This window comes from Lonchura striata, chromosome 18 (assembly GCF_046129695.1).
Source record: "Lonchura striata isolate bLonStr1 chromosome 18, bLonStr1.mat, whole genome shotgun sequence".
Classification (NCBI taxonomy): domain Eukaryota; kingdom Metazoa; phylum Chordata; class Aves; order Passeriformes; family Estrildidae; genus Lonchura; species Lonchura striata.
Genome location: NC_134620.1, coordinates 1,589,579 through 1,615,522, shown reverse-complemented (window position 1 = coordinate 1,615,522; position 25,944 = coordinate 1,589,579). Strand labels below are relative to the sequence as shown.

The 25,944-nt window shown below is 52.4% G+C and overlaps 3 protein-coding genes across 10 annotated transcripts in view; 1 reads left to right on the top strand and 2 right to left on the bottom strand.

The window, feature by feature from the left end:
- Window positions 1–4,947: 4,947 nt before the first annotated feature.
- The window catches only part of AIFM3 (AIF family member 3), a 102,510-nt gene continuing 81,513 nt past the window's right edge, over window positions 4,948–25,944 (bottom strand). For 4 of the 6 annotated variants that reach the window (XM_077787100.1, XM_077787101.1, XM_077787099.1 and 1 more), the window contains 2 exons: window positions 25,838–25,942; window positions 4,948–5,273 (listed from right to left, as the gene is read on the bottom strand). In XM_077787100.1, coding sequence (XP_077643226.1) covers window positions 5,060–5,273; window positions 25,838–25,942 — 319 coding nt within the window. In that variant the 3' untranslated portion in view covers window positions 4,948–5,059. Of the gene's footprint in view, window positions 5,274–22,888; window positions 24,166–24,342; window positions 24,683–25,837; window positions 25,943–25,944 lie in introns of those variants that run through there. The other 2 variants (XM_021536753.3, XM_021536762.3) reach the window with 2 other exon arrangements.
- Window positions 7,229–17,438, top strand: P2RX6 (purinergic receptor P2X 6). Of its 3 annotated transcripts, XM_021536766.2 has the most exons (12): window positions 7,229–7,497; window positions 7,603–7,747; window positions 7,947–8,018; window positions 10,041–10,116; window positions 10,555–10,648; window positions 10,928–11,008; window positions 11,744–11,885; window positions 12,053–12,162; window positions 13,758–13,851; window positions 15,445–15,510; window positions 16,203–16,280; window positions 17,011–17,438. In XM_021536766.2, the coding sequence occupies exons 1-12, from the start codon at window positions 7,373–7,375 to the stop codon at window positions 17,047–17,049; spliced, it is 1,122 nt and encodes a 373-aa protein (XP_021392441.1). In that variant the 5' UTR covers window positions 7,229–7,372; the 3' UTR covers window positions 17,050–17,438. The 3 variants fall into 3 exon arrangements, with proteins under 3 accessions (XP_021392441.1, XP_031362109.2, XP_077643228.1); XM_031506249.2 differs by lacking the exon at window positions 17,011–17,438 and having other exon boundaries at window positions 16,203–16,569; XM_077787102.1 differs by lacking the exons at window positions 16,203–16,280; window positions 17,011–17,438 and having other exon boundaries at window positions 15,445–16,050.
- On the bottom strand, window positions 17,852–19,607 carry TMEM17 (transmembrane protein 17). Its single transcript, XM_077787286.1, has 4 exons — window positions 19,490–19,607; window positions 19,076–19,251; window positions 18,580–18,693; window positions 17,852–18,202 (listed from the first exon to the last, which is right to left on the bottom strand). The coding sequence occupies exons 1-4, from the start codon at window positions 19,605–19,607 to the stop codon at window positions 17,921–17,923; spliced, it is 690 nt and encodes a 229-aa protein (XP_077643412.1). The 3' UTR covers window positions 17,852–17,920.

The following is a 25,944-nucleotide window of genomic DNA, read 5'->3' as shown; positions in this document are numbered from 1 at the left end:
TGGCTCTGACTGGTCGTGATCTCTGTTTCTCCAAGTCTCAAGGTGGGAAGCACTCCCCAGTCAACGCTCAGGAAAGCCCCCCCAGGGAGTGGGGAAAGGGAGGGTGCCCACTGCCACCCTGCTGCCACCGGGGTTCCAGTCACAAGGACAAGCTCCAGCCAGACCCACAGCAACCGGGATCCCATGGAACTGGGGTAGGCTGGGACTTGAGCCTTACAGTACACAAATACCCTGATAATGACCCGGATAGGACTGAACCCCACTGTGAGCAATGAGGACAGTGTGCGTCAGAACCAGAACAGGGTTACTAAAGCTGCCCAAGGTTATGAGCCAAAGGATATGAGAACTTGTGCAATTAATAGGAATAATTTATAACCTACAGTTACCCCCCATCCCCACACTGTTGTTTCCTAGGGAAATGTCCTTCCTGAGATAACAGACCTTCTTCATTAAAAAGCAAGTGTTCAACAGGCACCCAGGAAGGCACAGGCTGAACTCTCCTTAGTGACTCAGCTTTAATCTCAATAATAAAGCAGGACAAAGGCGAGTAAAAAAAATCCACAGGGACACAGGAGAAGAAGGGAGCCCAGCGCAGAGCTGGGGAAGGGCAGGAAAATCCTCACAGAGAGGGATGGGCTGAGGGTGACTTTTATGTTCCCCTGTGGAGGAAAGTCAACGGCAGTCATATCTCTCAGCTTTCTTAGCAGGGTTCTTAATCAGCGTTTTAAGCAGGAAAAGATCAGAGTTACTGAATGAGCCTTGTAACCATTGATATTTATTTTATTTTAAAACATTCATTTCTAAAAATGCACAGAAATCCCTGTTAGGCTGTAGCACACAAAGCATGGGGTCCTCCCCAGCAAAGCAGGAGGTGCCGAGGATGCAGCCAGCAGGGTATTAAAGAATTGGAGTATAATTCTCTGGCACCTGGAAGGCCAGTGGGGCCTCCCAAGCACACTTGTAGGTTTTTTTTAAATAGGATTACAAAATTGCTTGGTTCATGTGTCATACACTAGCCTACAGTGGTAACATGCTCTGCACAGAACATGTATTAATTGATTTTTAATTGACTACTCATTAATGTACACAGAAGAAAAGGGGGATGGCAGCCGCCACTGGCACCCAGACAGCCGTTCTACAGGAATTTGTTCCTGAAAATTGTATCAGCAGAGAAAAAAAAATTTAATCAGGAGGGCTTTAAGATGGCAGCCTGTAATTTTAAGAGAAAACACTGGCTGCCCCATCCATACCCTCAGTTCCAAACAGATGTAAAATGAAACCATTCCCACATGCAGCTCCCAGAACCCTATTTCATGGAGCTCCAGGAGCAGCTATTTGCTGCTTCCCTGTGGCTGACCATACACCTGTTTTCCAGAGCAGTATTCTTCTCCAAATTTTCTTAAAAATATAAATAAAGTCCTCTGTTTTCTGGGAGCCATGGCAATGATGTAGTCAGGCTGCAGGAAATCAATCTATTTCCAGAGCTGCAGGGAGGTATGTGGGTCAGTGCTGGAGTGGTCAGTGCTGGGGCTCTGGGAACTGGGAAGGGCTTTACGAGCCATGGGGCAGAAGCAGCTCTGGCACACTTGCTCTGAGCTGGATTAAGAGGGTTAATGGTTGATAATCCCCACAGACAGCATGAGAGTGGACAGGCAGCAGGGCTGGCTGAGCTTCTCCAGTGATGCTGCTGGACTGGGACAGTAGCTGGCCAGGCAGTGCTGATTTGTTGTGCCCTGGGAGGACAGTTCCCATAAGGCAGGTGCAGCAGGATAAGGAAAAATGAACCTTCAGAGGGGAATAACATGAGATTTGTACTAGAGAGAAAATCAGTGTTGGGGCTCTCACCTACCCCCTTTAAATGGCAGTGAGTAACCAAGCCTGTGGACCTTAGCCCCAGGTGCAACTCCAGGATGCTCCAGGGATGGACACAAGGACTGAGCCAGTGAGGATTTTGGAGGCTTTGGGGCACAGGATCGCTGCTGCAGCCCATGCAGCTCCAGGAATGGGACCAATGGGAGCTGCAGAGATCTTTGGGCTGCAGGAGCTCTTACAGAGATCACTGGGTTGTGGAACCCACAGGGATTGCTGGGCTCTTGCTTGGGAAAGCACAGGGGAGTAGGAGTCACAGGTGCACAGTTTAATAACTGGAATAAGCAGCTGCTTGCGTATCTGAGCCTTGTCCATGCTGGAGGGAGAAAAAAGGGAGCCCCAAGCACTGGAAGGGGGTGGTGGGTTGCACTCAGGAGAGAGCAGCTCCACGTCCTAATTAAATCACTTCCCAGCCTCATGTTCCTAAATTATCCCTCCCCACTCCTCCTCCCTGCTCTGGCTCTGAAAGCAGCACAGAAGAGCTGCAGGGCTCAGGGATGCCAGCTGTAAGTAATCCTCTCATTATCCTGCCTGCTCCCCTCCTCCTCCTGCAGACACAGCCCCAAGATGAGGTAAGCATCACGCAGCATTTCAGGATGACAGCAGTCGTGTATCTGCTCCTACCACCAGCTGGGGAATGGTAGGGCATTAAAAGATGGCACAGAGCAAGGTAGTCTTGTTGTCTCCTTGTCCCTGCAGGATGTGATGGTGGTCAGGCAGATAGATGCCCAGGTCATTCCAGGAGTGTTTGTGCTGTGTCTCAGCAGCCCCCGCAGCCACAGCTTTTCCTGTCTCAGCACTTTCCAAGGAGCTGCGTAAGCGAGGGAACAAACGGTGTGGCCCCATCCTTGTGGCAGAGGTTCCATTCCAACACCAGATGCATCCGCTGCATCTGCTTTGGGGGCAAGGGAGGAAACAGCCGTTTCCCCACATGTAACACACCACACAGACACAAAACTGCAGCTACTGGCCCCAGTGATCTTAGTGGTTTTTTCCAACCTTACAGATTCTATAAAAGGAGACTAAATCTTCCCCACATGCACAGCCTCCGCATGAAACAAAGCAGTGGACCAAAACTGCCATGAGGAAGATTTAAGCAGGAGACCAGAAATGTTTCCTGAGGCAATGACAGCTTGGCCTGAGGTTGTGAAAAATCTGTCAGATGCTGACAGGAAAGAGCTGCAGCGAGTGGCTCCTCTGGAGCCAGGATGGCCGATTTCTCCTTATCCCACACCTGTCTTGCTTGGCTGAAAGCATTCTAGGGCAGCCAGTCCTTGCTGGGACAAGAACCAATGCACCTCTGGGCATGGCAGCACACTCGATATCCTAAAGGAAACGAAAGGGCTCAAGAAAAATACTTGGAAAACACAAAAACATTTCTGTGTGGGGGGAGCAGCTGGAGCCACTCTGAAGGCTCCACTGCCCAGCTCTGCCTCCAAAGTTAGTAGCTGCTACAGCTAGAACTTTGGGATCACCTCTGTAACTTACACCAGAGAAGTTCCCCATGGAATCAGGCAGTTTGCTTCCCTGGAGCAGTAATGCTCATTTTCCAGAAACAGGCAGCTGGAACAGTCTCAGAGCACTGCAGCAAAACAAGCTGGCAGATCCTTCCAAAACGTGACAGGGGATGAGGACAGTCAAGGCTTCAAAAGACCACTGAGCAAAGTGAGAACTACTCAGGAATTCTCGAAAAATACCAGTAGTGGCAATCAGTGTGGATTTGTGTAACCTCTGTGCTCTGACTGGGATAGGACCTGGAAAGAGGCAGCAGTGCTGGTGTGCTGTAACACCTTCATGAGGCATCCAACTGCTATCTGGCACTTTAGCAAAGAAAACAAAAAGGAACAATATGTAATTGACACTTGGACACACCAAAAAAAAAAAAAAAGGCTCACTACTAGAACCATTGAATCCCTTGTGAACAGGGATTCAACAAGTCTTCTGGTGAATTATTCCAAGATTGGTTTCCAACATAGAGAGAACACAATTGAGTTTGAGGAAAGAGGAACGGTGATTCCAGCTGGGGAGATCAGCAGGTAAATTTGGAGTAACCAGTATTTCAGTCTAACAGAATTACAGTTCTCAGAGTAAGTCCTTACATGTTCATTCCTCACAACCTTTGGCAGCAGCTGCCAAAGCACAGCAAATCCCTCCAACTTCCCACACAGTCCTTCAGGCCAGGTCCAGCTGCCTGCTCCCTCGTCTCCCAGCAGCCCTCCAGGAAGGCAAATCCCAGCTGGGCACAAGGCAGACTTGTGCTTGCTGTCCCTCAGCCACCTCATCAGAACACAGGACAACAGGATGCTCAAGGGCCCTATCCCAGTGACACTGCCTGGTATAACACTGCTGGGTCACCTGGTGTGTTTAGGTTCCCAAATGGTTTTTTGATAGGTTTGTTGAACCTAAAACCACACAGCTCTGACTCTAGTGACAAACAAATTCATGTGTCAAAACACGGGCAAATAGATCCTCTCCAGCGGGTGAAGACGTGGAGTGTACTCTTTCATAGCATTTTAATTTGCATCTCTTCTTTGCAGAACACAGGAAGGGCTAGAGGCAAAGGACATAACAGAAGCAATAAATGGCAAAAAATGTTTTAAAATATAAGCACTTACACTGATTTAAACCAAGCCCTATAAAGCTTATGTGTTCAATACACAAAATTTTCATCTGGAATCTGAGGGAGTGTCAGGATGGTTCTGATGTTTTTAGAGACAGCCCAGATTTAAAGACTGCAGCCCGTATTTACAACATGCAAATGGTTTGGACAGACAGTCCTGAGACAAAAGCACAGGCTTGATTTATTAGACTCATAACTATAAAATGATTTGCACATTTATAGGACAGACCCCACTAGGTAAATAATATAATTACTTTAAAATAAATAAGATAAACTTTATAGAATCACAGAATCATTTAAGTTGGGCAAAACCTCTAAGACCATTAACCCAGCACTGTCAACTCACCACTAACCACCAATATGTAGTCTGTTTCAGCCTCAGAGGTTGGAAGAACTAGTTTTTGTTTTGGTAAGTAAAATTTTAGTAGAATAAAAAAAAATATATATACACTATAAAACAGTATCTGTATTAATTTATGAGTCAGCAATTAAACAATTCAAAACATTCATTACAGAAATTTTTACTCTAAAAAAGGAAAAAAACTAGAAACAGAGAAATTAGAACATCTGTTATATGTCCATAGATACTGGATGATTTTTTGCTCTGAATTCCAAGATTCGATCCCAGGCCATAGATGAGCTTTCACAGTTTAAGAACAGGAGAGAAAACAATTCCCTGCTCCAAGCCTTTGGCCAAGGCAGCTGCCCTTGGCTATGGAAATGGTTCCAGCTGATTCTAAGTTTAATCCAATGTTTTCTGCTGTAGCCATTCCAAAAATCTCCCCTAAGAAAAAAAATCATAAAACCAAACAGTTTAAGAGTTAAAAGGAAGCTTGGGTTGGTTCATGTACTTCTCTGCAACTGTCTGTATTACCTCTATATGATTAAAACTACATCTTTTTCTAGCTCATTTACCACAAGCCCAAAGCAGAAGCTGCCAGACAGTGAAGCATCTATGTTCTTTGACCTCATGTTGCCAGGACAGCAAAGAGGGACTGAAAGTCTAATCACCGTGCCAGAGCCAGGGGCCGGTTCTCACAGTACAACTGTGAGTGCCCTGCTCGTTCTCCAGCTGGTGGAGCCCGAAAGCTGATACTGAGCAGCCAGGGAGCTCCCACACCCTCAGGGTCCTGGAGCCCTCCCAGAAAATCCGAATAGCTTTGCTCAGCAAGTGTTCTGTGAGTTTCCAATGGGGCAGACAAAAAATGAGGGTGTCAACTAGGACAAATGAAAGGGAAAACATGTCCATGCCTGAAGCCGCGACAGCTGAGAACTGCTGGACGGTAAAGGGAACAGGAGATGAGGAGGACAGGGGTGGTGACAAGCAGTCACTGCAGCCTTCAAAGGTAAACAAGGAAAGAAAGCAGCACAGAACTTGGAACAAACAAGGTGGATGGCTGGGGTGTTCCTGGTGGCCAGAAGTGGCGAGGATTAAGGTTGTTTTCTCTCCTGTGCACCAAAGAAGGTCACTGAAGACATGAAGGATGTTCAAGAAGGAGGCTATAGTGAGCGAGATGTGTGAGGGCTGAAGATTGTAAAGCAGTGGATGGAGTGGACATTGAATTTTGCATGAAAGACACCACCCAGGGAGAACATGGATCTGGCACACAGCATTTCAGAAATATTTACAGTTAAACAGAAACATGGCCATGACCTTGTGATTATACAAAAATACTACAAAATCAAATTATTTTCTCCATCCACGGATATTAGAGACAAGAAAATTAACTGGAAGGGACCTCAGAGAACTATTCCAGACAAAATAAACTTAACAAAAAGGTTTATCATCAAAAATGAATAGGAAAGACTGTATTCTTTTATGGTCCAAACTACACATTTCTAAGATGCTGTGCCTGCTGAAAGCAGCTTCAGGTGGGACTACCTGACATGAATGTACAGAAGGTTTATAATTTCTTCCTGAAAATACTAATTTTAAAACATTAATTTAAAACAGAAGGTTTATAATTTTTTTCCTAAAAATATTAATTAGAAATGTGAGGAGATGACATAAAGAAAAATTCTTGACCCATTTACACATCCCATCCTCCCACCTGCATCCAGGGAAGGAGATGATTCTGGTTCCTGAGCACTTCAAAGCAGTCTGCTGGCAAATCCCCTCTGCTGACCAACATCACATCTCGTGTGGTGAACCTTGGGCTCTGGTAGGTCCCAGAACCTCCATCAGGGCAGGCTGCAATGCATCCTTGATGTATCCTTGATGAAAAACTTGGTTTGTTTCAACATCCAGAGGAATGACAGAATTTTCCTTGGTTGGGAACTGGTCTGTACTGGTTTAGCACAGGCTGGAAGAACAGAAGGCTCCAGAGAAAGCTCAGAGCCCCTTGCAGGGCCTGAAGGGGCTCCAGGAGAACTGGAGAGGGACTGGGGACAAGGGATGGAGGGACAGGACACAGGGAATGGCTCCCACTGCCAGAGGCAGGGATGGATGGGATATTGGGAATTGGGAATTGTTCCCTGGGAGGGTGGGCAGGCCCTGGCACAGGTGCCCAGAGCAGCTGTGGCTGCCCCTGGATCCCTGGCAGTGCCCAAGGCCAGGCTGGACACTGGGGCTGGGAGCAGCCTGGGACAGTGGGAGGTGTCCCTGCCATGGCAGGGGTGGAGTGGAAGGGCTTTGAGGTCTCTTCCAACCCAACCCGTGCCGGGATTCTCGCTGTGGGAGAGGTGGCCCCGGCCGGCCCGCGCCGCCGTGGCGGCGGGGCGGGGCCGGAGCGCGGGCGGGGCAGCGGGAGCCCTCGGCCGGCCGGAGCCGCCCTTTCCTTCCCCGGCCGCCTTTCCCTGCGGCTGCCGCAGTCCTCGCCGTGCTCCCCTTTGTCCTTCGTGCCGCTAGCCCCCGCCCGTGCCCGCCTCTCCCCCGGTGCCGCCATGCCGGGCCCGCCCTGCGGGTCCCTGCTCGACTACAAGACTGCCAAGTTCTCGCTGACGCGGAACCGGCGGGTGGGGCTGCTGCACCGGCTGCTGCAGCTGGGCGCGCTCGGCTACCTGCTGGGGTAGGGAGCCTGCCCTCGGGCTGGCCGGGCCCCGCTGGGGTGGGGGCATGCCCGCCGCTGCCGGGCCCGGCCGGGGGTCCCTCAGAGCCCCCCGCACCTCCGCAGGTGGGTGCTGCTGCTGCGGAAGGGGTACCAGGAGCGCGACACCGCCCCGCGCGTCGCCCTGGTCACGAAGGTGAAGGGGGCGGCGGTCGCCGAGGCCGCGGGCCGGCGGCTCTGGGACGCTGCGGACCTCACCTGGCCCCCGCAGGTACGGCCGGGCCCCGGGCAGGGACGGGGAGGTCACACATACGGTTTGTCATCGTGGCGAGGGGATGCCGCGGGTGTCGCCGGCCTCCTAAAACCCTGGCAAGCCCATTCGTGCCTCTTCCGCCCATGGTGTCACACGGCATCCCCTTGGACCCACCCTGGTGTCAACCTCCCTTTGACAGTGCCTTCTTTCTTCCCAGGGAGAAAATGTGCTTTTCCTGGTGACCCATTTCATCGCCACAATCCAGCAAGCCCAAGGTACCTGCCCCGAGGTGAGTGAATGGACCTGCCCCAGCCCGGCCTCACAGGGGTGGGATAGAGCCAGTGGTTCTGCTACTCAGTTGAACCCAGTGGAAGACCAGATGAAAGGGAAAAATGGATTTATATTCCCAAGAAAACACAGTTCCCCTCACACTCACTGGATCATAGTGCATCCCAGCACATCTGCACTTGCTCTGTCATACCTTCATTAGCCAAGATGTGTATGCATATGCTCTACCAGAACTGTTTGTGGTGGCCAGGACAGGGGACATGGGGCCTCTCCAGCCCTGAACTCTTTGTGTGGTAGCACTGTGTGACCGTTCCAGGCTTTCTGCTGCCCTTGAACAAGGGGATGCCTTGACACATATTCCATGGATACCTTTGTCATGTTTCCTTGATAACTCCCTGCTGCAGGACTAGTGTCCATCTTAGTGTCCTATTTTTAGGAGGAACGTAGCACAAGGTCTAAATGGTTTTTCAACCATCCAACACTTAATGGTATATGTTCTCTGGGAGAACTCTTCCATTTAAGGCTGGAGTCAGGCCAGCTCCTCTGCTGAGCTCCCAGGCTGCACCCAGCTCAGCAGATGTCCTTTAAGCTGAACAACTACTGGCACCTTGTACCTAAGCCAAGCACCACTTGTTCTAATGGTCCCTTCAGCTCCTGCTGTGGCCAAGTGCTGCAGAGGAGCAGAAACACTGGGTTTGGGCTGGGAAAAATGGCACCAATGATCCATCTTTAAAATGCTGAGAACTCCTAAAGTCCCAACAGGGAGGAAGACAAGTGCTGTAGGGCATTTTGGCGTTCTCACAGGCAGTCACAGGCTGGGTTTGCAGTGTGCAAGCCAAGGACACACAGCTGAGGATTTCATTCCATTCCAGAGCTGGGGTGTGTGTGGATGCTTGTCCCACCTACACTCCATGCTGGTCTCCAAGAATTCCTCAATTCCTGGCATTGGGGGTGTAGATGACATTCATATTTGGAAAGCTATGAATACTTAGCAGTAGCAGTTTTTGGCTTTGCAGGGAGTTTGAGCTGTCTTAATATTCTTGATGACCAGAGTACTTGGTGCTGGCAGATGAGTTTGTCTGTGGCCAGAGGCAGCATCAAACACGAGCCGAGCTGTTTCAGCAGCTGTGCATGCACTTAAGTCTTTATATCCTTTTATCCCTTTATGTTCCTTTTCGTCTACCAAGTTCCATCCTTCCCATGCCTTGTCCTCCACCCCTAAATAATCCATTCCCTAAACACCTGATGCAGCACCCAGATGTTCTCCTGCATCCCATAATGACTCTAGAACCCTAGGGAGACCCTACCCAGCCCCAAGATGCTGCTCCTCCCAGATCATGTTGGTGGGTTTTATATCTGAATGAATGGCTGAGGCTGTCCTGGGGCAGCCCAGGAAAGGCCTGAACTTCTGACTCCATAACTGATGATTCCTCCTGCATTTGGGGCTCTGTGCCTCTCAAAGCTTGGGAAGTGGGTTTCTGATGGGTGACTCCTGTCATGGCCTGGGATAGCTGGGGGAGGTATTAGTGGTATTTCCCCAACTATGATCATCTCTCTGTGTTTGAATAAGAGGTTTTTACTGCTCCTGACAATCAGGTAGGTCCAGAGTAAGGGTGAAGCTTTCCCTGTCTCTTGTAAAACTTGTGTTAAGCAGGATTTAGAGTCTACTAAGCTCACCCCCAGGGAATATGTCATGGTACTTTACAAGGTGCTTAACGGGCTCAGTCATTAGGGCCCTCCTGAATCCCTCTGTGCTGGTTCCCAGTTCCATCTGAAAGGTCTGAGGTAGCTCCTGAGGTTTCCTCTGCCACTGAGCAGCAGGCCACAAGTCCTCTGGAAAGGAAGGATTGCCCTTTGGACATGCCTCTCTTCTGACTGGCTAGAGGCTGATGGATGTTCATCTCTAACAGTTTGGGAAGCACTTGGAGAAGCAGGAGCATCAGTGCAACAAGGCGGGGGAGTGACAGCATGGCCTCAGGTAGCTGCACAGTGCAGTGACAGCGTTTCTCTCTGTCCCTCCCAGAGCCCCTCTGTCCTCGACGGAATGTGCACAGAAGATGCAGATTGTCCCGTGGGAAACCCTGTGGTTCATGGCAATGGTACTGGTTGTTTTGCTAAAGAAACAAAATACTAGAATGGTTTGGGTTCAAAAGGAACTTAGAGGTCATCTTGTTCCACCCTCTGCTACGGGCAGGGACATCTTCCACTGTCCCAGGCTGCTCCAAGCCCCGATGTCCAGCCTGGCCTGGGACACTGCCAGGGATCCAGGGGCAGGCACAGCTGGTCTGGGCACCCTGTGCCAGGGCCTGCCCACCCTCCCAGAGAACAATTCCTGCCCAATATCCCATCTAAACTCACCTTTGCCACTGGGAAGCCATTCCCCCTTGTCCTGTCCCTCCAGGCCCTTGTCCCAAGTCCCTCTCCAGCTCTCTTGGAGCCTGTTTAGGCACTGGAAAGGGCTCTAATGTCTCTCCAAAGTCTTCTCCAGGTGATCAACTCCAACTTTCTCAGCCTGTCTTATATTGTCTTGTTTCTAGGGATAAAAACTGGGAAATGTTTGATGATTAATGCCACCCATTCCACCTGTGAGATCTATGGCTGGTGTCCTGTGGAGAATAGCACCCTGCCCAGGTAATCACACATTAGGAGACAGCAGATATTGGGGGCTTTGGCTCCCTCCATCTGTGTTACCAGGAGTCTGACCACACGTGCCCAAGGGGCAGCCAGGCTCAGGGAGACCACTGGCATTGACTTTCTGGTCAGTTAAACTCAGAGGGCATCACCCAAGAGCATTTCTTGCACCTGTCCATTGTAGCCAAAATCTTGGGGTTGCAGGAGAGACTGCAGAGCTTGGGAAATGGGGCCTTGGCCACTGTGTAAGACTTGACTTTGTTGGTGGTTGTTTTCTAGGAAACCTCTTCTGGCTGAGGCAGAGAATTTCACTCTTTTTATAAAAAATACTGTCCACTTCACCAAATTTAACTTCTCCAAGTAAGTACAGTACTTCCAGCTGGGCTGAGCATGTAGCCTGGTCCAGCCTTGGCACTGAGCCTGTTATGGGGCTGAGGAGCTGAAGCACTCATGGAACCAGTGGTATCCAGGGCAGGTCGTGCTGGGGCAGTTAGGGCAGGGCAGGTGTTGAGGTAAATACAGGTCACTTCAGCTGTGCTGGGTGTGCAGCTCTAAGAGTGGTGGGGTGGGGACACCTCAGAGAGGGGGACTGGTGTCCATCTGCCCTCGTAGAGCACTGCAGAGAGCCAGGCAAGGCCAGCCATTCCCAAGTTCTCATTTGGAAGTGAAACTAATATTTTTGTCTTCTAGTCCTCGCAAAGTGGTTTCACAGAAGGCAAGTAAAGGGCTGCACTGGCCCCACAGTCCCAGGCACGCTGACTGTGCTGCCTTACCAGGGCAGGAGACATGGTATGAACTGTCCCTGCTGCTACCCCTAGCAGTGACCAGAGCTGGGTGCTGGGAAGAAACAAAGGAGCACAAGACGTGGAAGGGAAAGCCATGGCACATGCTATAGAGGATAACTCCATGTGAGATTCCTCTGGGCTGGTTTTTCTCCATCCTCTTCCATCTGAGGCTTTAGGCAAGGCATTGACTGTCCCCCCCACTGATGCAGGAGCATTGGTGGGCCCAGTCCAATGAGAGGGTCCCCTTTGCAGTCCCACAGCTGGGCTCCATGACCTCCCACACCCCTGACCTCCTTCTCTCCTGTCTCAGGTGCAACACTTTACAAACCACTGACCCCAGCTATTTCAAGAGCTGCAGATATGATCCAGTCTTCAACCCCTCCTGCCCTGTGTTCCATGTCCGTGACATGGTGGAGGCAGCTGGAGAGAACTTTGTAGACCTCGCACTGCTGGTACTTGTTTTTTATATAATGCAATTCAAAATTCCCCAAGGATGCGCGCAAGAAGCAGAGGAGCGACCTGAAATGCTAAGGGAATATGTGATCTGGGAATGTCAGAACAGTTAATGATTTGGCTAATCTGATTCCATGCTTCTCCTTGAATAAAATGTGTTTTGCAGGGAGGAAGCATCAGAGTTCTTATCGAGTGGAACTGTGACCTGGACCACCCCGCTACCCAGTGCCAGCCACAGTACTCCTTCAGCCTACAGGACATGAGGTACAATTTCAGGTGAGGATGCTGGGACAGTGGCCACACAGGCCTATGGGATCAGCACATGGCAGTTGTTTGAGATTTCAGTTCTGATGGATGCTCTGAAAGAAGCAGCAGGGGACAGGAAGTGTGCCTCAGTCAGGTCACAAATGACACTGAGCTGTGTGGGAGTATGGATCAGCTGGAGGAAGGAAGCCCTGCAGAGGGAGCTGGACTGGCTGGATCCATGGGCTGAAGCCAGTGGTGTGAGATTCAACAAGGTCAAGTGCCAGGTTCTGTCTTGGGAACAATGCCATGGAATGTTCCAGGCTGGAAAGATGCAGGCAGAAAAGGACCTGAAGGTGAACATGAACCCAGGTGGGCAGGAAGGCCAAGGGCACCGGATCTGTGCTGGCACTGCTGGGATACCTCCAGTCCTGGCAGCTCTCCTGATAAGAGAGACCTGGAGGGGCTGGGGCATATCCAGGGAAGGGAACGGAGCTGGGAAGGGGCTGGAGCCCCAGGAGAGGCTGAGGGAGCTGGGAAGGGGCTCAGCCTGGAGAAAAGGAGGCTCAGGGGGGACCTTGTGGCTCTGCACAGCTCCTGACAGGAGGGGACAGCCAGGGGGGTCGGGCTCTGCTCCCAGGGAACAAGGAGCCTTATTGGAGGGAACAGCCTGAAGTGACACTAAGGGAGTGTTTAGATTGCATGTTTGTCACTGCAGGCCCCCAGATGGGTAATAATTAGCATCAACTCTATGATTGCAGAAGGCTGATCAATTGCTTTTTTATATCATCTTATACTATATGATACTCATCAAGAAACTCAGTAAACCCTCACAGCCAGTCCGATACAGCTTTTACCTAATTGGTCAATCCATCCAAACACCATCCACTGTCCAATTAACAAATCGCCCTTTGGTAAACAAATCTCCTTGAAACATTCCACATGCACACAACAGCAGGTGCAACAAGTGGAGATAAGAATTGTTTCCAATTCCTTTCTCTGATCTTCTCACAGCCTTCCCTGGGAAAGTCTGTGCCTGCTCTCTGTGGCCAGAGAGCTGCTGCCACACACAGAGAGCTGCTGTTAGAAAAAATCTTTTCATTGAAAGGTTTGTCCAGCCCTGATGCAGCTGCCCAGGGAAGTGGTGGAGTCCCCATCTCTGGGGAGATTTAAAAGCTATGTAGATGTGGCACCTGGGGACATGGGATAGTGCTGGATTAATTGTTCAGACTGAAAGATCTTAGAGACCTTTAAGCCATTGGGAAATGGTAACTCAGGGCAGGGCCTGTCAGTACGGGGATGCTGTGGCAATTCCCACACTTTGTAGCTCTTTTGTATTTGGAGCTGAGCAGGGCATTACCTGCCTGAGGGCAGGGACCTGTGACTGTCCCCACCTGAGCTGGGCACACTGAGAGCTTTGTGCTACCAGTGACCCAGACTGGGTGCTGAGGGGGTGCTGTTGCCCCACTGTTGGTGCCAGTGAGTCATGGCTGCACGTGTATGCCCAGTTCCCAGCCTGGAGGACACGCAGGAACCCACAGGCCCAGCAATCCTTTGGCACTGGCACCCCCTTCCCTCCCTGCCAGCATGGAGCTGCCTTTCTGAGCCATGCCCAATGTCTCCCACAGAACTGCCTCCTACTACTGGGGCTCGCAGCAGCAGCTCTACCGGAACCTGCTGAAGCTCTATGGGATCCGCTTCGACCTCTCTGTGCACGGCCAGGTACTGTGAGCTCCTCAGCCCCAGGGCTGACTCCTCACACCACTGCTCCCACTCTAACCCCGTGGTTTCTGCTACCATCATTTCTCCCCACCTGGGTGAGTTCTTCACCTCTTTCCAGACTAAGCAGAGCAGGAAAAAACAATCTCTCCCATCTGAAGAAAAACCTTTTGGTATTGCCCTGAGGAGGGAGATTTCCCTCTCTAAGAGTCTGACATGGGGGCCATGAAGTGTTCACTAGGCAAAATGAGCTGGTCTGGGCTTGTAGATGTCTCTCTCTGAGGGTGTTATGGTGGGAGCACCCGGACAAAGATCAACCTGAACTCTACTTGACCTGGACAATTAATCCGTTCTTGATTACAAGTACCCTCAGGGGGGAAAGGTGTGGTGTGATTAAGGCTGGACATGCCCCAGCCATGTGCATTGAGAGCCCAGAAACACCCTGTGTCTTGTATTCATCCTCAGCACTGTGGGCAGGAGGTAAGGTGAGATTCTGCTTCTCTGCCCTGCTCAGGTGCAGTGCTGCACCTGCTCTCATGTCCCCAACAACAGAAGGATTTGGAGCTGCTGGACTGAGCCCAGAGGAGGCCATGGAGATGCTCCAAGGACTGGAGCCCCTCTGCTCTGGATCCAGACTGGGAGAGCTGGGGGTCCTCACCTGGAGAACAGAAGGCTCCAGGGAGAGCTCAGAGCCCCTTGTAGGGCCTAAAGGGGCTCCAGGAGAGCTGGAGAGGGACTGGAGACAAGGGATGGAGGGACAGGACACAGGGGAATGGCTTCTCAGAGATGGGATATTAGGAAGAAATCCTTCCCTGTGAGGGTGGTGATGCCCAGGCACATGTTGCCCACAGAAGCTTTGACTGCTCCATCCCTGGCAGTGCCCAAGGCCAGGTAGGATGGGGCTTGGAGCAGCCTGGGATAGTGGGAGGTGTCCCTGCCCATGGTAGAGGGTGGAATGAGATAAGCTTTCAGGTCTCTTCCAACCCAAACTATTCCATGTTGGTGCTACTCTGTGCAGCATCACTCACAAATTCAGTGCTTAGCTTTCCAAAGAGGGAGCCTGTGCTGAGAGCACTTCCCACACTAAGAGATGTCCACAGCTGGTCTTTCATGCTTAGCAGTGCCTTTTGTACCTGAAGAAAGTGAAGCACACAGTGCAGGACAGGGAAACAACCTGCTCTAGGCTGAGAGAGCAGGTCCAGGAGCTGTGGAGAGAACAGCCAGAAACAAAACTACCAGACTCATTTGTGAAGGGATGGACACATCATGTCAGGGTTGTATTTGCTGGGATGTGGTTCCATGGGTTCCAGCTGCAGCAAGAGGGAGGTTCCTGCTGTGCCTGCAGGAGCAGGTGGGTCACAGTAACCTCTGCTGCTTCCAGGTCATCAGGCACCTCAGTCCCTTCTTTGACAACCAGAGGGGGTTGGAGTCAACACAACAGTAGTTCCTACAAATCAGCCTGGGAAAATATATGTCTGGGTCCTTCCAGCACCTCCTGACTTTGAGCATGCTGCCCTGCAAGGCTCAGCCCATGGCCTTCTCACCCCTCTGACTGCTCTTCACCCTCTCTCTTACCCCTCCATTGTTTCTCACCAGGCTGGGAAGTTCAGCATTGTTCCTACTGCCGTGAGCTTTGGCACCAGCATCGCCTTCTTTGGTGCCGTGAGTACTCCAGATATGTTCTCCTCCTTCAATCCGTGGCTTGGGATTTGCCACTTCTTATTTGTTTCCCTGCCTGCCTGGGCACAAGGCTTTTTTAGTGGCAGCCAGCACAGAGGGGAGATGGTCTGGCACTGTGTCAGCTGAGGTCTCCCTCTGACCATTAGTAATGGCACCACTGGGTTGGGATCCTGAGTGCTGTCTGGGTCACATCTCATGGAGGTCAGGTTTTTGTGTGGATCCTGGTACAGAGCATCACTGGGATGCTGCTGGCAGGAGAGAGCAGCTCCTCTCCGCTTCTCCTCTGATTCTGAAGGGATGCAGTGTCCTGTCACTGTGGTGGGGCAGCCCCTTGTAGAGCCCTTTCAGCCCTTCCCTTCCAGCAGAGTAACAGGGAGGTGCCCCACCTGCCCCCTTTCCTCCCTGCCATGCTCATCCCAGTCCATACGTCACTGTGAAGGTGCTGGAACAGCCCTCCCTGTCCATCCATTGCAGCCTGAGGATCCTGTCTGACCTCCTGTGCAGCTCCTGGGACCGGGTTGGGTCAAGAGGAGCCAGTGGAGCTGGCTGGAGGCAGGACTGGCTCGCTGCCCCAGTAAATGCTCACAGCTGGCTGCAGGGCTCAGTGCGAGCCAGGATGGAAGGCCAGGCATTCCTGTGGGAAGTTTCCATCTTCAGTGTTTGTCTGTCTCCAGGCTACAGTGGTCTGCGACTTGGTTCTGCTCTACCTGGATGCAAAGGCTGACCTTTACTGGAAGGAGAAGTTTGAGGAGGTAAGGATAGGGCCACATGGGAGAGAGGAGGTTTTGAAATGAAATAATTTTGGATTTAATGATTTTCTATCCTTTGGTTAAAACTCAGTTCCCAAGATCAGAGAAAAAATCTGGTGGAACAGCTCTTTAAGTTTTCAACTTGTGGGCTTGGTTGCCAGTCTGAACTGGGAGAGGGATTCAGCTGGTGCTGGGAGTCAGGGAAAGTTGCACCATGACCTCAGCTACTGTCAAAACATCCATCAGTGGGCTGCCATGGAGACCTTACCTGGAAAACTGACCCAGCTCTATGCTTTTCACCTTCTTCCAAAGGGAAGCATAGCATCTGCTGGGACTCCATGCAGAAAGGGACCAGCTCTTCAGGGCACATCTAGTTCTGTGGTTCATTGACAGATTACCAAGCATGATTCCATTGTGGGAATTCACTGCCCTGGTAAATCAGGGAGTCACAGGGAGGCCCCTACAGACCATGAGATCTGGCAGCCCTACCTCAGGTCATTTCCAGCTTTGTCTGGCCAAGTCTGAGGACTGAGATCCCCCATCTCCTGGTGAACTGTCCCAGAGCTGCACCATCCTATGGTGGGGGGAAACTTTTCTAATGCCTGATCTTGAATCCAGAGTGGGGTGGGGGTCCTGGACAGTGAATCTGGTTACATGGAACCAAGCAGAGTAGCTGAGGGCCATCTGAGCTGCCTCCATGCCTGTTGTATACTTATGCCCGTTCATTTTGCAGGCAAAACCCCCTAAAGGTAAGCCTGAGGCCACAGCTTAGGGACATTGGGAATGCTCCACCACAAACACCCTTCCCTCCAGAGCTACCTGCAGGTAGATATGATGGGGACACAACTGGAGCCCTGGTGGAGGTGGGCCAGTCCTGGCCCAGATGGGCACTGCTGGGGTTAGGCTCTGCCTTTCCTGGAGAAGCACTGGCAGCAGCAGCAGTTCTTGGCTCCTGGAGCACAATGCCATCCTAGGGGCAGCTCCCAGCACTGACAGCCTGTGTTGGAGCAGAGCTGCCCCAGAGTGTGCTGGGGAGCAGTGGTACTGCTTGGCACAAGAGGCTTAAAGCATTTTGCATTTCTCCATGTTCCAGTAATCACGGGCTTTGATTTCCCTTGAAAAACAGGGATGCAATGGAATAAAGCTGTTCTGGAAGTGGGAGGAGGTTTTGCTCTGTCTCTAGCCATGGAGGAACTATAAGGTTGTGGAGTGCTGCTCTTGCACCTCGTGGCACCCTGCATGCTTCCAGCTGGGATGGCTTTGTGTGAACCACCTGGATTCTCAGAAGCTCTCTGGGAAACTCAAGGAGGGTTTAGGAGCCAAGTTTAAAGTTCCAGCCCTGGGCTGGTACTTCCTAGGGGTATGCAGTGGCTCCTGCACCCTGATTCCTGCCTCCTGCCAGGGCTGATGCTGAGCAAGGACAGGCACAGCTGTGGGGTGAGCTGGAATGTTTTAGAGGTGCTAACCGCTCACTTCCACTTTTCCTAGGCTGTGTTAGCTGGTGCAAGGCTGGGATCAGCTGGGCTGTGCCTGGGTGCTGTTCTGGAGTCTCCACAAAGCTCAGAAACAATGTCTGTGGGTTCAAGCACTGTTTAATGCTCCTTGCCAGGATCAGCTGTGTGGGGTGGAGGGGTCATGCAGCATCATCCCATCTTGGCTGCCTGTCCCCCTGTGCCCTCTGGCTCCAGCTGGCCCCTCGCACCCTCCTGGAACTGCCGCAGGTAGAACTGTGCCGCCAGATGCTTGGTCATGGTCCTCAGTGCCAGGAAGGCAGCCACGATCTCGGGGAGGAGGAAGGTCAGGAACAAGCTGTGCATGGGCACCTCCAGCGGTAGGTGGATGACCTGCCTGTCCATCAGCAGGAAGAGCAGGAGGGGCAGCTGGATCAGGAAGGAGAGGAGCAGGAACCCAGCCAGCTCAGGCACCTGCAAGACCAGAGGCTGCTGAGACAGGGCAAGAAGGCAGTGGTGGGCTGGGGGGACCCTCTGTGCTCCTGGAGCTTCCTGCATCAGCCTCTGCTGGCCTTGGTGCCCAGGGACTAGGGATGTCCCTGCTCCATTGAGTTGTGGTGAGATGCTGTCAAACCCCCCCAGTGGAGAGACACAGCAGGAGGGCAAATGGGTCCCTTTCATTCCTCTCTCCAGGTCATGCCTTCACCCATGATTCTCTTCTAGGACAGTTCCAGGTAGACCTCCAGAGAAAGGACAGTGATGGACACATGGCTCATAAGTGAGGAGAAATCCAGCTCCCCCAGCTGGGCTGATCCTCTCTGAGCACAGAGGCCAGGGCAGGCAGTGCTTACCTTCTCCTGGAGGTTCCCCAGGTAGCCCAAGTAGAGGCGGGAGCCCTCAGCCAGCGAGAGGATAAGGAAGGCTGTGACCAGCAGGAACTGATAGTGCCAAGGCAGCAGGTGGTACTGTTATGGGAGCACAGCCTTGTTCAAGTCTAGCTGTCCATGCCCAGTTTCCCTTTCTTCTATGCACCATTCCCTGCTCTCCATGCCTTGTGCCCTCCTCCCCATACCCAGCTTTCCATGCTCTGCCAGATCTCACCATGCTGGTGCACAGCTCTGCCTACTCTTCCCCCCTGTTTTAACCATTCTTGCCTGGAAAGTTAATGATTTCCATCTCTAGCAGACAGAAATGAACAATCTTTTCTCATGGGGGTCAGGGCATTTTGGGACTCCAGTAATTCTGAAAAGGTTCCTCTGTCCGCTGCCCATTTTGTCCCCCACCCAAGCCCAGGGAGACTTGGCAGGAGCAGCTCCTCCCATCCCCACGTGCCCCATGGGATGGTACCTTCAGGTGCAGCATAATTCCCTCAGCCAGGCACCAGACTGGGAAGTAGTAGACGTTGAAGTAGAGCATCACCTGGAGGGGCAGGCTGGACAGCACCTTTTGAGCTAGGCAGGACAGGCAGGAATAGGCAGGCTGCTCACCAGCCCCGGGGTCCCCCTGCCCAGAGGGACCCCCCCCTCACAGTGGAGGTGAGCAACAGACCCTGGGTCCCACAAGCAGCTGATTGCAGCAAATGTTCTTGATTTTGCTCCCCTCCCTGTTGGGTGGTTTCGGGGACTCTTTGGGTGCTTTGGTGATGTGCTGAGTAGGGTCATGGGGATGGACACCCCCTGTTCCCAAGCCCCCCTGTGCAGGGTCATGGGGATGGACACCCCCTGTTCCCAAGCCCCCCTGTGCAGAGCCCTCTGCGCATACCTGGCTGGTAGCCGTGGGCAGTGCTGCTGTCCCACGTCTTGTTGTTGATGAAGAGGGAGCCACTGAAGGCCACCAAGCCTCGGCGCAGGCTGGGGGGCAGTGGGGTGGGTACAGCCATGGACAGCAATCCTGCTCACACCAGCCCGGCTCAGCCCAGATTAGCCAGGAGGGAATCAGTGAGGTGGCAGGCCAGGCTAATGCGCAGGGCCATATGGCCATTGGCTCCCTGGGGACAGGGCTGCTGACCTGGAACGGGGATCTGAGGAAGGAGAATTCCCACCTTGGAACACCAAGCCCATGCAGGAATCACATGGTGGAGTTGCAAGGAAGTCACAAGTCACAGAGCATCTCCTGTCAACAGCATCTTTAGGGGGTGACAGCAGCTTGTACCCGTCACTGTGACTTGAAGCAACTGCACCCTCTCTCAGCCAGGCTCTATCAATACAAATATTGCTCAAAGACCCCTGACAGATGAGGATGCCTCATGAGAGGATGGTACTCTTCACCTGAAATGCTTCTTCAAGGCCTCCAGGTTCATGGAGCATTTACCCATCACTGTGAGTTCCTCAAGCCCCACCCAGGCTCAGGGGTGCTGGGGAGGGCAGTGGGGGATGATGTGTTAGCGGGTGGCTGAGCCAGAGATGACTGGGAGTGAAAGGTTCTTCAGGAACTTCAAGTTGAAAATCACATAATTATTAAGGTGGGAAAACCCCTCAAAGATCATCAGGTCAAATCATTAACACAGCACTGCCAAAGCCACCCCTAAACCATGTTACATCTACACATTTTTTGAACACTTCCAGGGATGAGGGCTCCATCACTGCCCTGGGAAGCCTGTATAAGAGCTGGACAAACCTTTCCATGAAGAAATATTCCCTAATATCCAAACTGAGCCTCCCCTGGCCCAGCCTGAGCTGTTCCCTCTCCATCTGTCCCCATTCCCTGGGAGCAGAGCCCAACTCCCCGGCTGTCCCCTCCTGTCAGGAGCTGTGCAGAGCCACAAGGTCCCCCCTGAGCCTCCTTTTCTCCAGGCTGAGCCCCTTCCCAGCTCCTTCAGCTGTTCCTGGGGCTCCAGCCCCTTCACCAGCACTGTTGCCTTCTCTGGACACACTCTGTCAGTTCTACCCAACAGATCTAGGTCTACCCAACAGACCTCATGATCTTCAGCTCACCCCATAAGGTGCATCAGAGAAGCTGCAAATAGTGAAAGCAAGTGCTGTAAGTGAGGTCCTTAAGGGCCAGAAACTGTCAAGGAACACAAGAAACCAAAGAAAGAGATTATTCTTTTCCTGAATAAAGCTAAAATGAAATTGCAGAGCTCACTGCCATATGCTGTCAAAACCAAACCATCTGGGGCTGAAAGCATGGTTAAACCAGCACCTGATTGGCTGAAGTTACAGGACCACAGAATGGTTTGGGTTGGAAGAGACCTGAAAGCTCATCTCATCCCACCCCCTGCCATGGGCACAGACATCTTCCACTATCCCAGGGTGCTCCAAGCCTCATCCATCCTGGCCTTGGACATGTTCAGGGAGCCAGGAGCAGCCATAGCTGCTCTGGGTACCCTGTGCCTGGGCCTGCCCACCCTCACAGAGAAGAATTTCTACACTACATCCCATCTTCTTCTCAACATCCCAACCTGCCTTGTCCTGTCCCTCTATCCCTTGTCCCCAGTCCCTCTCCAGCTCTCCTGGAGCCCCTTTAGGCCCTGCAAGGGGCTCTGAGCTCTCCCTGGAGCCTTCTCCTCTCCAGGTGAGTACCGCCAGCTCTTCCAGGCTGGCTCCAGTCTTCAGAGGATCTCTGTGGCCTCCTCTGGACTCATTCCAGCAGCTCCAGGTCCCTCCTGTGCTGAAACCCTAGAGCTGGATGCAGTTTTCCAGATGGGGTCTTACCTGCATGGGGCAGATGCTAAGCCCCATCTGTCCCCCAAGTCCTGCCAGCACACAGGTGAGACATGGGCAGGGTGACAGACATGGCCCAGAATCTGAGGAGCAGAAGCTCGTGGAGAGCTCAGGATCTGGAGGCACCAAATCTGCATGGGCAGGCAAGGTGAGCAACCAAGATGATACCTGGGCAGTCTGGTGGAGGTAACTGACATGGGGCAGAGCAGCTGGGGGTCACTTCACGTGCCCCAGCTGGGCTCTCATTCCACATGGGAACAGGCAGTTTCTTAAGAAGAGATGGAAACTTTCTGTCCTGGCGTGAGAGGTTGCAAGATGTGCCTGAAAGGTGGCAGAGAACACAACCCAGCCTTGCCCAGTTCCAGGACAGACTCGCCACTGGGAAGCATTTGCCAAGGCACTAGATAAGGGTCTCAGGTTCAACACCACCCCACACCTGTGCAGAGAAGCAATACCATCTGAGCCAGCTCTACCTGTGACCTGACATGTACCAAGGAAAGCTACAGTAGTGACTGGGATTTCTCATGTCACGGGTGATATTACCAGCCCTGGTTGAAATAACTCCTCTGTAAAAAGCAGGAAATGGGACTTGTTATCCCCACTGCAGCTGCAGACTGGGATTGAAGGTCCTTCCTCAGCCCCTGAATGGTCTTCAGCCCTGTGAACATGGGGGTGATGCCCATTCTATGCAGCTCATGCACAATACTGAATGAGGCCTCATCAGAGGCAAAGGAGGTTAAAAAGCATCTTCCTGAAAAACAAAGCACACTGCCAGTGTGTCCCCATTGTAGCAAAGCTGTGCTGGGAGAGCTGCCAGTCTCACCCAGCATGAAGAATATGACAGAGAGCTTGGGGAAAACACACCTGCAGGGAATGCCACCCTCTGGTGTCCCAGAGTCCCCTGGCACTCCAGCTGGGTCCCCTGGTGAGCTGCCAAAGCTGAGTCCAACTATCCCACCAGCAGGACACGGGATATAAAGCCAGATCTTTGTGAGCAGTGGGCAGAGGTGAGGCAACACCCGGGCAGCTGCCTCCACCTGGGCAGTGCCCATGGCCCTAGGCCACTCTGTAAGAACCCTGCCTGGGGCACCAGGAGCTGAGCAGCCCCAGCCACCCCTGCCCTCAGAGGAGGATCTGTGGACAGGAACACTGATATTTGTCTTTTGGAACCTGAAATGAGACTTGCAAGTTCCCATTGTTTTGTGGATCCAGCAGACACACAATGATCCCTGTTCATCACAGGATGTGTGCTGGAGTGTGCACATCCTGCTACCATCCCTCCTGGTCATTCCGCCTGGGAAAAGCTTTGCAGTGAAACCAGGAGAGACCAACCAAAGATATGATAGACACTGGTGCATTTCTACCCAGCCAAGATCTGAAATACTGGAAATACAGGTGAGCTGGACACAGGTGGGAAGTCTCCAGAGAATAGGTTCTTGAACAATCTGGCCAACATGAAAACCCAAGGTCTTGGAAGAAATCAAACATGACCCAGACCTCAAGAATAGTATTGCTTTAATTTGTAGGGGGTGAATCAAATTAAAAATATAAATCCTCTTGTTTGGGACTCAGGGTAAAACACTGCTGGGGAAAGAGTCACCCCCAGAACAGAGCACTGGAGTCTCTCCAAGGGGGACCCTCAATCCCCACTCTGCTGGGCTGATGGACACTGGGCTGTGGCTGGCCAGGTTCACTCCTGAGCTGGAGATATGGCTCTTCTTCAGCATGGGGCCAGAAACAGGACAGCAGAGCACTAGCGTGGTGGGCTGGGAAATGCAGCTTTGTCACTGCCAGAGAATGGACAGCCAGAAATACCACCCCCCCCCAGCTACTTTTCCTCTAATAACACCTCAGCAACAGCACTGATCCCACGAGAGCATTAAGGAGAGATAACCCAAGTCTGACTGGAAGGGTGGCCACCCAGTCCAGGGCTGCAACTGAGCCATCACAGCTCTCAGGTACCCCTGCTATGCACTCCGGGAATGGGCGAAGAGCTGCCAGTGCCCCAGCCCAAACGGGGCCCCAAGAGACAGGGAACGAATCCCAAGCCCTTGGCTGCTCCAGGACAGGAGATGCTGGGAGGGGGACTGATGAGCTCCAGAGCCCTCAGCATGGACAGGGACCCACTTCTGCTGGTGGGGCTGCACAGGACCAGCCTGGACAACAAAAGCACCAGCTGCACAGAAATCACCCAGTGTAATCTGGCCTGCCCAAATGCCCCCTGGGGTGGGTGGGCACAGGGAGAGCTGTGACAAGTGCTGCAGCCATGCAGGAAGGGAGTGGCTGTCAGGCTTCGCAGGGATGTGCATTGCAGCTCTGCTGGGAGCAAAAAGAGTTTGGAAAGGAGCATCATGCATGAAAGCACAGGAGCAACCAAAGGCACTCGTACTGCTTATGGGCTTCTGGAGGGAGGGGCATGCGTGGGGCAGACCCTCAGCCCGATGGCAGCATCCAGAGCCATATGGAGCCCATGCCCGCTGCCAGTGCCAAACCTCTGTAGGCTGCTTTTCCAGCATTCCACAGCAATTGCAACAGCAGAGCCCCAGCCCAGCCCAGCAGGCACAGGGGCAGAGGAGCTGTGTGAGATCCTCTTGGGAAGGTCAGTGCACAATGCCAGGTTCATAAAGGTCTCAAAAGGAAATGGCTGAACCATGGGGTTCCCACTGGGCCATGGAGCTGCTGTCCCATCTCCCCATGGTGAGTGCAGCATCAGGACAGCTCAGCCATCCGTGGCTTTAGGTGCCTTTCCCTGTTAGCCAGGACATGTCTCCAGTTCTAAAAGAGAAAAAATACACAGTGCTGTAAGGGGTTTCTCAACGTGCAGAGGCAAATGCTCTTGGTGTGCCTTGGTGCTAGTCCAGTACTTGATGGCCATCCCACCAACCAGCTGCCTCCTCTGCCCTCACTTAACCTGTCACTAAACTGTCCAAAAAGTCACCTGCAGGTCCTCAATTCTGTGTAAAACTGAGTTCAGATATTTTATTTATTTATACTTCAAAGCAGCCCTTCAGCTGAAAATCCATGGAAAGCCACCAAACCCCAGCCAAACAAGGTCCCAGCCAACAGGAACTGTGCCTGATATGGCTCCTGGCAGCCCCAGCCCTACCACCCAGCATTGCCCCCCATGTGAGGGAGATGCAAAATAAGGACACATCCCATGAAACCAGTGTCCCCACATGGGAATTAGGGATATGGCCCAGTCAGGGGGTAGCTGTCCCTCCTGCCTTCCTCCCTCACATCCAGCACACTCAGGACCCCAAACTGAACGTACTTGCCATGACGGACAAACAGCCTAAAGTAGTGAAAGCAGCAGGAAATAAAAAGAGAAAAGACATTCACATTTAATCTGGCTTCCTCCAACCCCTGAGCCCCACCACAGGGTCAGCAGCTCCTCCCCGCCCCTGGAATGCCCACAAGATACCACCTCCCTCCCAGCCACAAAGTGGAACACCAGCAACCATTTCCAAATGTACTGGGGTGATGGCACAAGAAATTTTTCTCCTTGAGGGTGGTGAGACCCTGGCACAGGCTGCTCAGAGAATCTCTGGCTGCCCCATCCCTGAAGTGTCCCAGACCAGGTTGGATGGGGCTTGGAGCAATCTGGGATAGCGGCAGGGAAGGAGGCACAGGGTGGAATTGGATGGGCTTTAGGGTCCCTTCCAACCCAAACTATTATGTCATTTTATGAACCCTGTTTCAGCTGAGGGATGCCCAGGGAGTCTGAGAGCCAGAGCTGCCTGGGAGTTGGGAGTGCTCCTCTCCCTGAGCTTTTGAAAAGATCTGTTTTTATTCCAGATGTGGAAACACCCCTGGGAGAGGGACCCACATTTCCTCAGCAGCTCTGTTTCCCACTCTAAAGGCTTCTTCCCAGCTGTTATCACCCTCATGGCATTTGCCTTCCAGCATCCACTCTCAGCACAAAGCTATGCTCTTTCCTCTGCATGGTCTTAAAAACAAAGTGAAGGGAGAAAAATGCCCTTTGCCTATGAGCTCTGCTCCAAGGAATTGGAGGCTGAGACACCACAGGCCAGCATCCTGGCACCACCAGCTCTCTGGGCTGGGTTGTGCATGGGGGGGTTATGTACAGGCTACACACCCAGTCCCTTTCTGGAGGTCTTGACTGACTGGGTGTCCAGGTGTGCCCCAGCATCAGGCATTGCTTCCTTGATGATGTGCAAGTGCCCGAAGGCAGAGAGTATCCCCATCCCGTCCTGTCTGTGCAAGGATTTGGGTCCTGGTGTTTAAGGCAAATGCCATGTGTAGGGGATGCCAGACCTGGAAGCAGCTGGGAGACAGCACAGTGGGGATGGAGGAAGCAGAACAGGAAGAGAGATGCAAGAGGGGTATGGAGACGGATCAGCATGAAAGGCTCAGCTTTGCCCAGCACTCCACGGCTGTGCTTAGCCCCTGCCCTGGCACTGCCACTTCCCACTGCCTGTCTACTTACTCTACATCGCGCTTCCGGATGGTCCTGCCAGCAGCCAGGACCTCAGCCACCTTGGAGACAATTGGGTCATAGTTCATGCTGGCCACAGCCACCACCTCGTCACTCCT

What these genes read in the sequence shown, in the direction of transcription:
- P2RX6 (XM_077787102.1), top strand. Translation starts at nt 7,373, where the DNA reads ATGCCGGGCCCGCCCTGCGGGTCCCTGCTCGACTACAAGACTGCCAAG. An exon ending in CCCAAGGTACCTGCCCCGAG is followed by an intron (nt 8,019 to 10,040) that starts GTGAGTGAATGG and finishes TGTCCCTCCCAG; the next exon opens with AGCCCCTCTGTCCTCGACGG. An exon ending in CCCTGTGGTTCATGGCAATG is followed by an intron (nt 10,117 to 10,554) that starts GTACTGGTTGTT and finishes TCTTGTTTCTAG; the next exon opens with GGATAAAAACTGGGAAATGT.
- TMEM17 (XM_077787286.1), bottom strand. Translation starts at nt 19,607, where the DNA reads ATGGCTGTACCCACCCCACTGCCCCCCAGCCTGCGCCGAGGCTTGGTG. An exon ending in TGCCCACGGCTACCAGCCAG is followed by an intron (nt 19,252 to 19,489) that starts GTATGCGCAGAG and finishes CTCCACTGTGAG; the next exon opens with GGGGGGGTCCCTCTGGGCAG. An exon ending in TGGGGAACCTCCAGGAGAAG is followed by an intron (nt 18,203 to 18,579) that starts GTAAGCACTGCC and finishes CTGGTCTTGCAG; the next exon opens with GTGCCTGAGCTGGCTGGGTT.